The sequence below is a fragment of the Corvus brachyrhynchos genome, unplaced genomic scaffold (assembly GCF_000691975.1).
Source record: "Corvus brachyrhynchos isolate BGI_N302 unplaced genomic scaffold, ASM69197v1 scaffold80, whole genome shotgun sequence".
Classification (NCBI taxonomy): Eukaryota; Metazoa; Chordata; class Aves; order Passeriformes; family Corvidae; genus Corvus; species Corvus brachyrhynchos.
In genome coordinates, this window is record NW_008236769.1 from 4,997,566 (window position 1) to 5,013,856 (window position 16,291).

The 16,291-nt window shown below is 37.5% G+C and overlaps 1 protein-coding gene across 2 annotated transcripts in view; it reads right to left on the reverse strand.

The window, feature by feature from the left end:
• Nucleotides 1-493: 493 nt before the first annotated feature.
• Nucleotides 494-16,291, reverse strand: part of LOC103625593 (ADP-ribosyl cyclase/cyclic ADP-ribose hydrolase 2) — a 20,806-nt gene continuing 5,008 nt past the window's right edge. For both annotated transcript variants that reach the window (XM_017727600.1, XM_008645040.2), the window contains 8 exons: nucleotides 14,026-14,155; nucleotides 12,879-13,014; nucleotides 12,313-12,395; nucleotides 11,638-11,714; nucleotides 9,066-9,158; nucleotides 7,537-7,623; nucleotides 6,990-7,049; nucleotides 494-3,860 (listed from right to left, as the gene is read on the reverse strand). In XM_017727600.1, the coding sequence (XP_017583089.1) occupies nucleotides 3,746-3,860; nucleotides 6,990-7,049; nucleotides 7,537-7,623; nucleotides 9,066-9,158; nucleotides 11,638-11,714; nucleotides 12,313-12,395; nucleotides 12,879-13,014; nucleotides 14,026-14,155 (781 nt within the window). In that variant the 3' untranslated portion in view covers nucleotides 494-3,745. The remainder of the gene's footprint in view (nucleotides 3,861-6,989; nucleotides 7,050-7,536; nucleotides 7,624-9,065; nucleotides 9,159-11,637; nucleotides 11,715-12,312; nucleotides 12,396-12,878; nucleotides 13,015-14,025; nucleotides 14,156-16,291) is intronic.

Consider the following 16,291-nt stretch of genomic DNA (forward strand, 5'->3'; position numbering starts at 1 on the left):
ACTAGGAAATCAGATGCCTGCAGATTATAAACAAAATCTGATAAGATTATATTCTTTGCCTCTTACATAAAATGGCAAGTAAATTTAAACTGGGCAGAAGCTGGAATTAGGAAAAACCTGAAAATCAAAAAAAAACCTGTGAAGTGTTTGAGCCACCCTGACATTTGGCTAAATTAAAATACTGTGCCTCCCCATACTGAGCTATTTTAAACCAAACTTCTTGGCTCTGCTAAAAGCACTCTTCTTCCACTTCACATTATTGTTGAAGCAAAATACATCAGAATTATTTCTAGGTAATTCAGTTGAGAAGAACACTATCAAAAGAACTAGATTTCATGGAACAAAAAGTATTATTAAAATTCTTCAAGTTTCAGGTCACATTTCACTACATTTAAGATTGTCGATTGAAACCATAGTTATGTCAGCTGAATATCACGTCAAGACCAATATGACAAAAATAAACACCAGCAGTATAAAAAGGCCAGAGAGGTGATCAAGTTGTCCTTGCTTTATTCTCATAACTTTTTACTCCAGAGCACTCAAGAGTTTGCATTTAAAAATAGGCAGAGCAGGTGTGAGCAGATGTATATGTGTGCATGCACATACATGCTGGAAAAAGGAACTACTCTGAATTAGTTCAGCTTTTGTCAGACACAATGACTGAAACACATGTAGCAAAAAAAAAAAACAAACCAAAACCAAAACCAAACAAAAAAACCCCACCAACCAGATTAGTAGGAGGGGAGATTATATTTACTTTTATATAGGAATGAAGAAAGTGAGATAACAGAGTTTTTAAGTGGTTCACAAAATGGGCACAGCAGGAAATACTGCCTTTGTCTCGGTAACTTCCACAAGTCTGTCTTCAAAAATGCAGAACACCTTGTAATGCTCCTGTACATGATGTTTTCATTTGCCATAAATAGTTGGGTATTAGTAGATCTACACAGTGTTTTGGCATCCAACAGGACTCAAAATTAAGTGATATACATATTGTTTTCATCTGAAACATTTTCTCCCTTAAAATCACACACAGAGACAGCCGTTTTTATAGTACTGCTAGTACAAATAGGAATGGTTGAAACATTTTGAATATATATTTGTGAACTTTCCCAGGCTTGCATGAGTTTAAGGAGAAGGGCAGATGCCTTTTGGACACTATGATTTCTCCCCATTTGGCACAGCTCTTACATAAGACATTGCTAATCAGAGCATTTCCTGAGTGTTCAAGACATAGCACAGGCTCACCTGGCTGATTGTCAACACTTAGGTGTAACATATATCTGTAAATATATTCACATCCTTATAGATGTAGAAATAAAAAGAAGACATGTTCATGTCTCTCCCTCCCTCTGGGAGCAACAAATGACCTTATTGTTTCTTGCTTTGCTGACACCTCTGCCCTTAGCTTCCGAGATGCCAGTCACACTGTTCTTTTGCACAGATTAAAACTGTTATGTTAAACTCAGAACAAATGATTCACACTCAGCTTGAAATTTGCTGCCTCTGAAGATCTCAGGAAACATATGCATCTAGAAATTTGCCTTGTTGCTTTTTTTTACTAGCTATATTAGTTGGTTAGCTAAAAATCTTTACAGATCTTTGCAAGATTTTTAAGCAAGTTTAGTCACTTTATTGAACAGGTATTAGAAAAGAAATTGCTGTCTTTGCTACTGAGTTGAAGTAATGGGAAAAGAGGAAAGAACATTAGAAATAAGAAAACCTTGCAGGAGGTTCTGAGTGTGCTGTTCTTGACAAAAGGTTACGCAGTAAGCAACCTCGATTGTTTGAATTGTAGCTATCCTACTTAGTTTGTTTTTATTTTTTTTCAAAACAGAATTATATAGCACTTTCTACAGTGTGTTTGGTACCATGTGTAACTGCCAGCACTGACTGTGCTGCTGGAGTCAGTTACGCGCAGAGGCTGGAAAGCTTTCATAAGCTGGAAAGCAAAAGTTGGCCAGCTGGGATGCTTGGCTTGTGGATGGAAGTTGCCTAAGAGGCACATGGCTGGTTAATGGTACTGAGCTGCTCTCTGGATCTCACACACACTGTCACATACAGGGCAGTAGGTAGGACACACCAGCCCTGATGACGGCTTCGACACCTGGGAGTCTCACACACACAACCTCTTCAGCCTGTGGCCCAAAATGTGTCATGATGTGATCTGCTCTGGGCAAATAGAAGATTGATCAAAATTGCTTGCTTTTAGCTATCTCAGATGTGACTGTGTTACAGATACCTTTCTTACTACTCTGGCAGCTGCTGTAAATAATAAAACATGAAACAATAAAACAATAAAAAATGAAGAGAATGTGGAAGGAACCAATCAAAGGACTAAAGTTACAGCACAGATAGGGAACAATTTTGAGGCATAATACAGCCCGGATTTTCAAAGGTCTGTAACTTCTGATTTCAGTACTTTTGTAGTTTCAGTATTTTTTGTGTCTGAAACAGACAAAAAAATCCTTCAAGCTGGAGCCTAAACTCACCTGTGACCTAGGCAAACCCAAAGAGGCGTGTACTATAAAGAGATTTGCATTAAAACCCAATTAAAGATTATTACAGGCAGGGAAGCAAGACAAATAAGCAACAGCAACATATTTTAACTATTTTATCTTTCAAACATACAACATGATACAGTTGTATCAAGGATTGAAAGGATGTAAATCTATTATGGACCCCTAAATCAGATTCTCTGAGATAAAAGGAACATCCTCTCCCAGTTTCCTGGCAACCAGTCAAAACAAACACAAATAATGCAGAAGCTAACACAGAATGTCCAAAAATTATCTACATGAAGTTATTCTCTAGTAGAACAACTATTTATTTCTGAAGATTTATGTGTCAGCTTGGTAGCTGGATGTCTCGGTGATTTAGAGGAGCATCTAGCTGCAACACTGGAACTCACATAAGTAATTTAAGAAACCTCAGGATGGCATCTGCTCTCTTCTCAGTGTATTCTGAACCCTGCTATCTGAGTTCACTGCAAGCAGGCCAATGTCTGACTTGGCAGGTTCTTATCTGAATTTGATATACCATAAATCACATCGTGGGGAAAAACCTGTGGAACTTTCTAGATCCGGTATTTCTGACTATTTGCTATCCAGTGGCCAGGAAACAGCCAGCTGAGGAATAGCTGTGTGGATGATGAAGCAGTTGATATTATGTGGTAAAATACTGTATGGAAGTATGCAGCCAGAATCTTGCTGTACTCTAGCTTTTAAGTTTGGCCCAAGTACTGTACCATTTATGAAAATGAGTTTACTTTTCCACTGTCTTACCTATTGCCTCCTGTATCAAGTAAGCAATCTAAGATCTCTCCCACCTGAATGTATGATTTCCCTTCCCAAAACATGATAATCAGTTATCTAGTTTCAAAGGTCAAATGCTAGGATGGATTTACAAACAAGTAATCTCTGTGGGTGATGTATGACAGGCATAGTGTCACTTTTCTTTCTGAAATATGTGAACAGGGGGTATTATTCTCAGTTTAATTCTGGAGAATAAAGATAAGAGGAAATAGCAATGAACTTCTACAAAGAGAAAAGAAAATGAAGGGTGAGGCTTTCTAGCAGCAGTGGGATAATTTTTGATACTAAAAGAACCCAGTATCTAGTAAGCAAGGTTTTAATATGCAGGTTTGCCAGTCCCAAAAGCAGGGTGAAACTGCAGTTAGAAATTAGCTGAAGCCAAATTTATAGCCAGCTAAGGCAAACAGAGGATATGGATTCAGTTGATTAACTTAGTACACTAAAGCAAATATGAACAAAAAGCCTACAAAAGAAACAATCATGAGCTTGTTCCAGCTGCATCCTCTGTCTGAAGATATAGGTCCTCTTTGTGCTGCTGGTGCAGATCTGAAGAAGAGAAAACAAACAGGATGTTCACAGCCCAGAGCTGAGTTAGGATTCTTTTAAATATCAGGGGTTTGTTGCCAAGGGTGAAGTTTGTGGTCCAAGTGCTAAGCTAGAAGTTTCTTTATATGAGCCTGCCAACAGATTCCCTTTGGCTGTCCTGATTCTATAAACAGAATATCTTTGCAAAACCCTGAGAACTCTTCTTTCTACCTTCACACAAGAGCCTTCTTGTCTCTCCACATCCATTTGCCATCTCTAGCCTTATGCTTGTGATTTTAAAATGCTCTTTGAGACAGCAGTGGTCCTGGAGGACTGTATTTTCACAGCACTTGGTACAACAGTATGCAGATCCACTTCTAAGTCTCCCTGACATTGCAATAATGCAAGTAATACATACCACCACTAACAGGTTGCATTTGGCTTCCTTCCTGCTTACATTTGTAAGCCATCTATGCCATCTAGTGGGTATTTTTCACTCACAAGTTTTTTCTAACATCAGGGTGTCACCTTAACAAGCCAAAGTCCAAATTTGACTTAGCAGGAACATAGTTCAAGTCTGGCGAGGAGTTAAGGGGCACTACCACTATGCAAGAAGCCCCAAGTACATTAGAGCACCTTCTAGGCCATCCTTCTGCTACCTTGACCCAGCTCTCTCAATGTAACAGGAGTTGGGGTGACATAAAAAGTCACTTGTCCAACTCTGATATTTTTGGGCTCAGGACATAACTCTCTGGAGGCTGAGAGGGCAGCTATCAGCCTTGTAATAGCAAATAGCCCTCATGAAATGGGATGCATCAGAGCCTGCATGCCTGTTTCACTGTTTATTATGGAAGTATGAACACTGGGAACACCTACCCTGCACAGGAAACTTTTCCTAACAGATACACCCTCCAAATAGTGATACCCCTACTGACCAAACTGCCCCCATGTCAGTTAATGGACCATCACAGAGCAAGGATCCATCCACACAGAAAACGTACTTAAAAAGATACATCATCAAATAATTTACATGCATCTGCTTAAGGCTCTTTCTGAACAGGAAGCTAGTTTCAATGGAGGTGGTGTTATTTACTGCAGAGAATCAAGTGATTTTGGGAAGAATGTAAGTATTCATTGGCTTGTAGTATTTAAGTTACTTAAATTTCAGAGAGAGGCAATGATAGTTTTGCATTCAGACTGGGAAGCTCTATTGTGATTTGGGATAGATATGAAATGAATCAAACTTATTGCAGTGCCATGCATATAGGATAGAATACAATGCTCATGAAGGAAACAAGAAAGGAAACTTTTCCTAAGAAGGATGAGAACAGCTGAGTTGCTCAGCAGCTACCCCAGGAGAGTGTGAGACTGGTGTTTCAAATACACCAGGGACTATGTTACTTTAAGCACCGACATGGATGGAAAGGCTGCTCCCCTGCTTGCACACTGCAAACGCCAAGTAGCAATACTGCAGAACTGCATGCTAATCACTTAGCTGAAAGTAAAGACACGTTAATGGTTTCCAAAAAGCCTTCTCATCCAGGTTTCCTCAGCTGAGTAACATACCCACATCACAAAACTTTGAGGAAAAATATTTAAAACCTGGGAGAGGAGAAAAATCTTCTGTTAAGAGCTCACAATATTGTATTTTGCAAAGTCCTGTGAAGTGCTTTTTCTTCCAGTTTGTTAATATTGTCACTATGTTCACAGCTATTATTTTGAAGGGGATAACTGTATTTTCCTTTGACATGTAAACAAAAGCCTTAGAATTCAGTGGCACAAGAAAACCCTATTTTAATCCATTGTGCAAGTGGCATTTTGTAACCAATCAAAGCCTTAACAGGAAGTCTGTGCTATGATCTGCCGCCTAGAAGTCTGGAGCTATCAGTGGTATCTATAAACCCACCATTTTCATAACATTTATATGCTGGTGCTAGGATGTAATTTGCCTGTGAGAATAAATGTTGCATGGCAAGGTGAGTAAAAGTTTTCAGTGACCAGCAAGAATAGGGAACTCATTTTCTCTGTATGTGTGCACCAAAAACTGGACACATGTTCCTGAAGGTGATACCCACCTCCTTTTCTGTGCTGCATGAAGCACTACAGCCCCTCCCCAGAGGGAGGCAAGCTGGTGTAGCACCTCTCTGCTGCCATTACCAGGGACAGCAAATCAAGACTTTCATAGCAGAAGTTATCATTGCAATATCACACAGGTATTAACAAACAAAAATTTGTGTGTGCTTGAATAGGGAAGAAAGGACAGTAAGAAATACAGCATGCATTATCCATAAAAATAATATAAATAGGAATCAGTGTTTATATATCTATATATGCTACAAAATTCCAAACAGTGAGGAAGTTCTCATTCAAATGTTCACGTATCTTATGTGTACCTATGCAACACCATATAGATTAAGAAACAAAGTCAGAATTGAAAACAGTAATCTTTACTGTGAATTCACCGAAATACATAATAAATTAATTTAATGCTCCTTATATAATAAAGATAAATGTGGATTGTATTATGCTCCTTATATAATGCTCCTTATATAATAAAGATAAATGTGGATAAGTAGGGAGTTTAGGAGTAATGCCTGCTAATTAAGAAGTTGTGTCTTGGACTTTATCTGCATTCTTTGTAGATAACTCACTGGCCCAAGCTAAATACATTAAAATATAGAGATTAAGTTTTGCACAAAATGGAAGATTAAAAGGAAACTTCCTCAAAATTTAGAATTGAAAATTCCAGTAGCTGGAGAAATGTCCTTTAGATCTGTTGACATTTGATCTATAGTTTGATTATTCAAGAAATGATATTAATGAAAGCAACCTCAAATTTGTAATAGATTTTATATCAGAACAGTGATATGTACAAACTTCACATCATCAATGATATACAGTGTTACTGTGTGATCAGTGAGAACCCATTAACACCTAATTTTGAATAGCAGGTGCTCGCAGACAGCTGTGCAATTTGTGACTAGAAACTGCTAACTCAATCCACAGTAAGTAACAAATTCAAGAACACTGTGTATTGCATATGCATAATATATAACAGGTGGCAGAGGTGGGATCTGTTGAACTGTTGCCTTCTGCATAATTTATTCAGTTGTTATGACACTGAGGACAGGTTGAACTCCTCTTACTTACGATGCAAGGGCACACTTAGAATTATCAGGATTATCCAGGCAGAGTAAGAACATTACAGACCTGTGAAAATACCATTTTATTTAGCACCTTTCAGGCGGACAACTGACAAAAAAAACCCAACCAAAACCATGAAAAAATGAAACAAATTCACAGTATTATCATGTTTAAACCTTCACTTCATTAAATTTATCTTACAATCCATGGGAATGACTAGAGCTGTGAAACCCATTGTGAATAACTGGTAATTCTGCAGACATTCAATAGTGTTTTTAACTGTTGTTTAGATTTTGAATCCAAATATATGAGGCCATCTTCTGTCTGACATTGTGTAAGTACAATGTTCCACTCAATCATACAGTAAGATGTAGTGTTTTGCTCAATTCATAACCAAAAAATGCCAAGTCTGAAAAATGTGACATCATCCCTCCAACATATCAGTCCTTCCTGAAGACACAACACTAATGGCACTTCAGTATTGAACAGTAAGAATCAAGATAGATAAGGTTCTTCTGCAAACACAACATATTAATAAAAGGTTTTCACTTACTTGTTATTGTCAGTGCAAATGACATCATAACCAAGAGTTTTCAGCCTGGTTTCTAATATCTTTACACTATGAATTCCACAGGAATCTCTGTGAGGAAGGATTTCAATATTAGTGCAAGTCTTTTGTTATATAATTTCACTGAATTTGATGGAATCAGCAAAGTAAATCCCCATTACATTGCCTCTTCTGTATTCCATAACACCTCCAGAAGAAGAGTGTACATTGCTATTTATGCTTCATTTGCTTACATTACAGTTGTTTCACAACTTATCCTTAGTTTACAGAATCTGGAAGATCAGCTTCAGCCAGTGTAGCATTTTCAGATTCTATTAACCAATAATCCCACATTTAATATTTAATAGACAGAAAAAGATCAATTTTGTAAGTGTTTTGTTTGTAATATTCTTTGGCAACTATTTAGGTAGTGGTAAAGTTGATGTTACCTGTCCTTACAGAGTAAGTTTGTTATAAAAAATGAGAATTATACTTGTTTTTAGAAGCTTGTTCTCTCTCTGGAATGTTGAATAACAGAAAAAAAAAAAAACCAAAGAGAGAGAAAAAACCCAGAAACAGTCCTAAACACAGCTCCTGTTTCTAGCACTGATTTTTTAATTTGTAGTCCAAATAGCAAAGAAAGTTTAGCATATTGCAGAACCCACTGAGACCTCTAAACTTGTACCAACATAAAGTATTAAGGCCAGTGCTACTTATCTGCTGGGCAGTAAATACCCATGGCTAAAGAAGCATAAGGAGACAAACAAAATAATTATAGAAAAAAATTAATAAAAATACACAAATATTCCCATGCATCCATTAACTGAAAGATAAATTAACATTCAGTGCTTGTCTTAACTTCTTTTTGTAATAAGGCCAACTTTTGCAAAGATGAGCTGTATGGCTTTCTTTCCTCCCAGAGGGTATGATTCTTTGATTTAGAGAGACAGGCTGAGAAATGCGAATCTGAACTATGCTATGTAGACTCCACAGCATTGTGGCAAAATACACAACAGACTATTCTGTTTGGACTGATCAGTTTTGTTACATTTGTTTATTACTTATTTTTTGTTTGCTTTAATTAAATTACCAGCAAATTTAAGACACTTTTAAAGCCTACAATTTATTACTGGATTAATTATTGAGAGAAAAGGACCCCCTGTTGGTATTTGTCTGCTTCTACAAATTTTTAAGCAGTTAAGATGGGTGAAAATGAAAAGAATGCATATGGCAAGGTGAAAGAAATATCACTCATCAGCACTTAATCTGAAATTCAGATTGACTCTTAGTAAAACTGTTCATGCTCTCTCTTCATTCAAGGTCTGACATCCACACACACATCTAACCAAGAGCTGGCTCCAGATCTAATATTAGAATTTATTTCTATGGCAGGTTGTGTCTTCTTTGTTCATGAAAGCACCTAAAACACTTTAATTTAAGTAGTATGCAAATGTAATCAAACAGAAAGATACAGTGAAATTTTAAAGACAGGTCCAAAAGGGAGAAACTAATTTTTTTTTGAAGATGTAACTTACATATCTGGTCCTTCAATATCATCCACAACCCAAATGACAACTTGTGAGATTCTGTCTTTCTGGAGATTAGGTATTTCATAATCTGCAAAAAAACTGATTCAAGAAAAAAAAATTAGAACTATAAAGAACATGAAAATTAAATTTAAGGAATTCACCTAAAAGTGAACCAGAATGAACTTTTAAAAATGCAAAAACAAAACAAAGAGCATATGATACTTCTTCATAATATCTAATCTAAGAAGATATGAAATCCAAAGGCTGATTTTAATGTCTGTAGATTGATTTTTTTGGTGAGATGCTGGCATTTCAAAGCCAGAGATTTCTAACCCTTTCAGCAAGATGAAATGTAATGATTTCCAACCTTTTAGGTTTTTTTCCTCAGAAAGCTTATAAGGGCGGTGTCCTCACTGAATGCCTAGCCCAAGTCTGGGCCTAGGTCTCTCCTCTAATTTGCCATTTGCCTATCAAGTGTCTTCTTAAATGTCTATATCAGCACTACAGCGTCTCTTAGCCCTTTTAAATCTTCTGAGATCTCCACAGAGAAGAAGGGACTGTCAGTTGCCACTTCCTGGATGAGACCAGCAGTGACAATGTGGGTTTGTCCTCCCAGTGCCTTCAGGCAAACTACCAGGGCTCTGACATGGAAGCACAGGACATGTATTGCTTGCCAGTGTCTGTTGGTTCATGAAGTCAGCAAGTTATTTTAAATTTCTGGAGAAGTGGAACAGGAGGATGCAGATACCAAGAGTTGCTCTCTCTGGTCAAATCTGGTCCAGTGGTGGCTGACCAGAGACCAGTAGCAGCAACAGCAGGTTTACCATCTGTCCAAGGTGTCCAAGCCTGTCCAACACACAGTGAAAACATGACAAAAAATAAAGATTCCAACTCATTTACTCATTCATGCATATGTCATTGCCAGAAAAAAGAAGCTTGCTCCCAAATTTGGAGAAATCTTTAACTAGAGGAGTCAGAAACCGTGGAGGAACAATGTACAGCTGACTTCAGTAAAACCCATTTTTGAACTGGCGACTATTATTAAAGAAATCTGCCAACTAAATTCATACTGTGTGAATGAGAAAAGTTATTTTTCCATAAAATGAGAAATAAATCTTAACCGAAATAATATCATGTGACTTAATGATGATTTAAGTGTACAAACTTTAAAACTGGATAAACTTTGAAAGTGGCTTTGAAGTACTTGAAAACAGACCAGAGAGATGGTTAGGAAGACAGGCAGATCTGTCAGATTACCTTCTGCTATTAATTATTCAACTTCCAGCCTCTTTCTAACAGGAGCTCTTTAAACAAATTCAGTCATAAATGGACCAGAAGACACACAGCAAAGAAAACAGACAGAGTAACTGACTTTGTTTTCTCCTTGGCAGGCTGTGTTTCAGTGCTGATTTCACTGGTTAAAATACCACCAGACTGGCAACCCAGGGAACTGGTGGAATTAATTTGTGTGTAAGATGTTTCTGAAAACAGGAATCTGTAAATTAACAGAAATAAGGAATCCATTTCTGAAATAAGGAATCCATACTAGATTCTGGGTATTGGCCTGCTGACAGGTATTACCATCTGCAGAAGATTTGATCCCAGCTGACCACCTGATCAACCCAAGGAGACGTATGTCTTTGCGATTAGCTGAAAGCTGTGTACAGAGATGGATGTTTTGGGGGACAGAGTAAGAACTTAGTAGGTGTTTTGGAAAAGACAGTTCTTGTTTCTCTCCTATCCAGGGATAAAATGGCCTTTTCAATGGTCATTTTTAGTCCTCAGTGAACACACAGGAGGAGGATCTCTTCTATGGGTTTTTAAAAGATGTAACTTTTTGATCTGCCTTGGACAGGACAGTTGCTGAGGTAATGAAAGATGTATTTTTTACCACAGGTAGGCAGTCACTACAGACACATAGGAAAAGTTCTAAAGGGTGTACTTTTACAATAAATTTTGAATGTAAGCTTAGATGAATTTCTGCATGGTGTACACTCATGAATCAGGAAAAATACACCTGTACTTAATCTAAAAGGAACTAAGGAGAAGAGGAAGCTCATCTTTGCTATTGTTCTCCTCAACAAGCTTTTTTTATTGCTTCCTGAAACCATAATAGGTTTCAAACTACTTCCAGTCTTGGTCATGGAGAAATACTTTCCCTTTAGAATTTACCAAGTTTGCTCCTAGGCCTGACAAAAGGTACACTCCTTGTAACAATATCCTCTACTTGGACATGTCCCTGAAGAGAAATTTTGTTAACACTCAGCTTTTTGAAGACATACACATTTTGCCACAGTATATTGACTGACTTGAAGGCAGCTTTCAAAGAGCATTCACCCTGCTTGCCACAGCAGTTTGTAAAATGCAGGAGTTGAAAGGATTGTTTCCATCCACTACACATTAATTCCTTCAGCTAGGGACAATTAACAGTTGTCCCCACAACTCGGCAGACTTTGATGCAACAGTTTCTTTCAGCTACACTTCCCATGCTTTGTGCAGCAGAAGACCCAAACAACTGGCTGATTTTCTTTTTTCTAGTCATCAGACTCTGTACAGATAAATCAGTCAGTTTTCTTACCCAGGCTGTGGATAAGCTCCTCCGTCTGCAGAACCATTCAACAAGACATGTATCACCCCAGAGCTGTGTTGTGCATACTGCAATAGATAACAGTGCTTTTCAGATCTCACAATTTGTCATATGACTTGGTATTTTATTGCAAACAACACTGACCAAGGAAAGAATTTTGCCATGAAGAATATAAGAACTGCAAAAATAATACTAGACTAGCACCCTAGCAGGTCATTGCAGTAAAAAGGACAGGAACTAAACAGACCATGGTTAAAGTCAATGGTTCTACTCAAGCTACATTCTCATATCTATAAGTAGTTTCTTCAGCACAAGAAGAAAGCATTTTGGCATTCTCTGTTGAGTTTGATCTGTGAGTAAAGCGTTTCCAGCAAGGGTGTCAAATGTCACTTAGGACCTGTAATCAGTAGACACAATGTGCTTACTGTGCTTAGTATATGCTTTATATTAACAAAGCTAACAGAATTTTAACACATTATCTAGCTAAGGTTAAAGTTATGTTCTTCTTACTACAACATTGCCGCCAGTCTAAAACAGTGTATTTGTACCAGAGGAAATAATCCAGCAGAGTTACAGGTTTAAACCTGTTTTGAACTGCCAATGTTTTCCTGAACCACCCCAGACACACTCGCAGATGTATGAACTCAGCAGTAATACACTATTTACAGTGATTGAGGCCATCCTCCAGAAAGATTCCACCGCATTGTTTTCACATTCCAACGTGGTAGGGCAGGATTCATAGTCCAGTCCTGTAGGAAGGCATGTGATTTGTGGTATCAAAGAGATGATAACGACTATAAAAAGTGACTTTAGAAAGCAACTAAATATATTTGTGCATTTCTCACTGAACCCACAAGATCGTTTGACATAGCATGGAAAGCTGACTGCTGTATTTTTTTCAATAACTTTCCATCCTCGTAGTTTACACAGTGACATTCTGTGGGTTCAGTAATTTGGCTGAAGTGGTTCTAACTCTGTTCCTGCGATGCCGAGAGCTCCAGGTTCGGGTAACTGAGAAAGAGGTTTATCTCCACTGCAGCACCATTTAGATTTCATTGTGTGCTCCCCTGACTGCAGTGTTAAATATTCACACAACACAAGCGAGAACAAGACAGTGAAGCTATCCCTGATTTTTCATGGGGTAAGAGGAAATTTAGTTTCTCCAGAGCACAGCAGTCGGTCTCCATTGTGGTTTTACAGCCAAATGTTTAACATAGCACTCATTGTCTTACCAGGGCTGTCTGCCTGCCCACACCAGTTTAGAAAATCTCCAAAGAAGCCAAACAGAGTATCACCCAGAGACATGTAGCGACGTCCTCTGTCAGCAAAGCGATTGACTAGTAGCTGATTATTTTCCCAGAAGAGAGACTAGGAAAAAAAACATAGAGAAGAAATGTACCAACATCTGGGTGTGGACACAATGAGATTATGGGGTACTGAAAACAGTTTAAAACATGTTTTGGTCTTTCTTTCAAAATCAAGCTAATAATCAGAAACGTTAGCTATCTTTTTAAAGGAACAAAGTTGTTTATTTTAGAGAGGCATAAATTCTGATCACAAGTGACTTGAGGGACAGTACTAGTTTGATGAGAAGGGAAATAGACCTGTTTTAAATATGGTTAGGCCTAGCTTTGTCTGTCTCAGCAGACAGATTTAGGGGAAGGAGAAAAAAGGAAGATATTTATAAGCCAGATATACGTTACCAGAAATCTCTCACGTTGCTCTGTTGGCTTATGGTGTGAAGAAAATCATATGTCTAGATGTTATTTCTGTGTTTGTGGAACTCCTCATGAATTAAGCTGACAGTAGTATTTGTTGGTTTAGCTTGTATCATTTAGAAATGAGGATTAATTGTGCTAGAGGAAAAACTGCTTTAAAGCACAACACGCCTTTTGCACTGACACACTTCTTTGTAACTGCCAGCACATCAAACCCTTACTGCCTTCTGGCATAGAACAATGTCCTCTCTCATTTCTGCTTTTGCTTGTTCAGTATGTCGATGTTTAACATGTAATTGTCATGAGATTTAGCTGTGAGGAATAAAAGCAAAAGATGATAGCAGGCACAGCATTTGCAGCCAGAGCATCTAACTTAAGGAACAGTAGGAAGTTCAGGGACTATGGCACAGCTCCAAGCACAGAAGGAAAAATGGGGAATCTCTGTAATATGAAAAGAGAGACATTGCTGAGAAGTTACTGCACAAAATAAATGGAGCCAAACACATTGAAACACGCTATCAATCCTGAGTCTAGTTTATAAACTACAGACGGGTCAAAAAGAATGACTCACAAGTCAGCCACAGAATGACTCGTCAGTTTTGAACTGTGTCATGTAAAATCTGTTGTACATCACAGGGCAGTTAACATAAAAAATTATTACCTTGTTAGGTGGAATTGTGTGCAATGACAGGTTGATAAATAATTCATAATCCTTAGGCAGAATGCTGCAAGGATCCTTGTTAATAAATGCATTTTTAAATGCTTCCCATATCTGTGAACAATTCTTCTCACTGTAATCATTGAAACAAACAAATAGCAAAATGGTTTTTTCAAAGCTGAACAACAAAATTATTTGCTCTTAACTCCTTCAAATACCCAAATTAAAATCCATATAAGATTAAGGCAGAAAACTGAAGTCAGGGTGGTAAAAAACTTGTAGCTCAGGAAGAGCATAGAGATCTTGTCTTCTGAGTCATAACTGCAGCAGATAAGGAAGAAGTAGCAAGGAAAATATTAACATTTACAGTGTGGAATTAGGAAAACATTATGATTCAACAAAAATCTTAGTAGGTATGGTATACACAGTGAGTTTGCTATCCAGCACTGTAGAAATACTGAAGAAAAAGCTTTCTTTGAAATTTTCTAGATTCAAAAAGCCATTTCAAATAAACTATAGCTAAATATCCAACAGTGCTGGAAGGCAATATTACTCTTAAAATGTCAGATTCAAGTGTAGGATGAGTTGTGGATACAAAAATGCTGCTAGCAAGGATTTTCTTGCTATTTTCTAAGCCTGTGAGAGACTTTTCTCTCTCACAGAAGAGGTAGCAGAGTTATGTAAACAACCAAACACCTGCCGCCTTGAAAAGTCTTGTTTATGGTACAGTAGAAAAATATTTTGACAATGGATGTTTTAGGATTTTAGCCAATCACCCCCAAGGGGTGGCTGATCCTTTGTCCAATTAGACTATGAAGAAAAAAGTCTATAAAGGAGTTTGTAAAATAATTAAATAAATCAATCTTGCTGCACAATTCCTGCCTGCTGGATCTTCTCCTCCCTACGGCTGTGGGACATGGTAATATACCCTAGGGCATTATTTTTTTTTAATAATGAGTTGCTAAAAAGTTTCAGTGGTAGAATAATGATTGTGACAGAGATGCTTTCTTAACATGAATAGCTGTCATTGCAAAGCTCTAGCTTGAGCAATAGTAGTCCTGATAAGTAAACCAAACTTTGCCATTACAGTGTTTTGCTCATTTAGCATCATCCATAGACAGCACGGTTTCTGCTGGTACAGGTGCTTTAGGGAGCTGCTTTGTGACACTGAATGTCACAGACACTTTAAAGGATCTCTTGCGATGAGCTATGCAGGAAACAGACCACAGACTTTCTTACAGTAAACTCTGGTCATGCTTCCGTATCTACTGTAAGCAGATGTGGATCTTGACCTGAAAATTTTCAGTGATGCAATATGATCCTTGATCAGTCCTTTCAAGGTTTGGATAGATATACTTAATAAAAGGATTTGCACGCAATTTCTGATTTCAAGCAGTTATACTTTAGCTTCTGACAATTGTGTATACTTAGGGCTCATTTTGCTAAAGAGCTTTCTACTTGAAGCACTTATGTTAGTATTTGTAAGTTATGATCAACTGAACTTTTAACATCTTTCTTGACAGTTGAAGCCATCAGTAATTTTCTGGTTAATTTGCATATTGCCTTTTTTTCCCATGACTTCTCATCCAGGATTGAACAGCTTGTAAATCAAAAGGATTATTCTGCTCTGATAGTCAAAACTTCTTAGCTGGCAAAAACACTTTTTGAAACTACAGGGTGGGGAAGGACTGCAGTTCAGGACAACTCCTTCTAATCTTAGTAGACACTTGTAAGTCAGATTAATGTCATACTAGTTCGTTAAAAAAATTGTTTTCGAAACTTCCATGATATCCTACAAATAAACAAATACGGAGGAAAAGCACTACAGGAACATTTGTGCTATTTAGGGTACTCCTGTTAGGAAATGTCAAATATAATCTTCATTCAAATTCCTCACTTCTATACGACCATAGCATTTTGTAAAATGCCTCTTTTAACTGCCATTTTGCATATTCTGTTTCAACACATGGGAAAGTTTTCCTTATGTTCCTATAAACACCTTTATGTTTTAACTATGTTGCAGTGTAAGGACAAGTTTTGCTAGCTTCCTTTATGTTAGCAAAGTATTTTTAGAAAATTTGCACATAAATTCAGGAGCAAAACCTATCCAGGTGGTCATGTCTCTATAAAAGCTAGCCAGGGGGCAACTAAGAAATACCCAATGAACAGAAAGGACTATAAATAATTAGAATATCTGTTTTGCACCTGTGCAATATGAAATTTCCATTTTGTTTGGATTACATTATTTGTTTATAGATCTAAGGGAAAG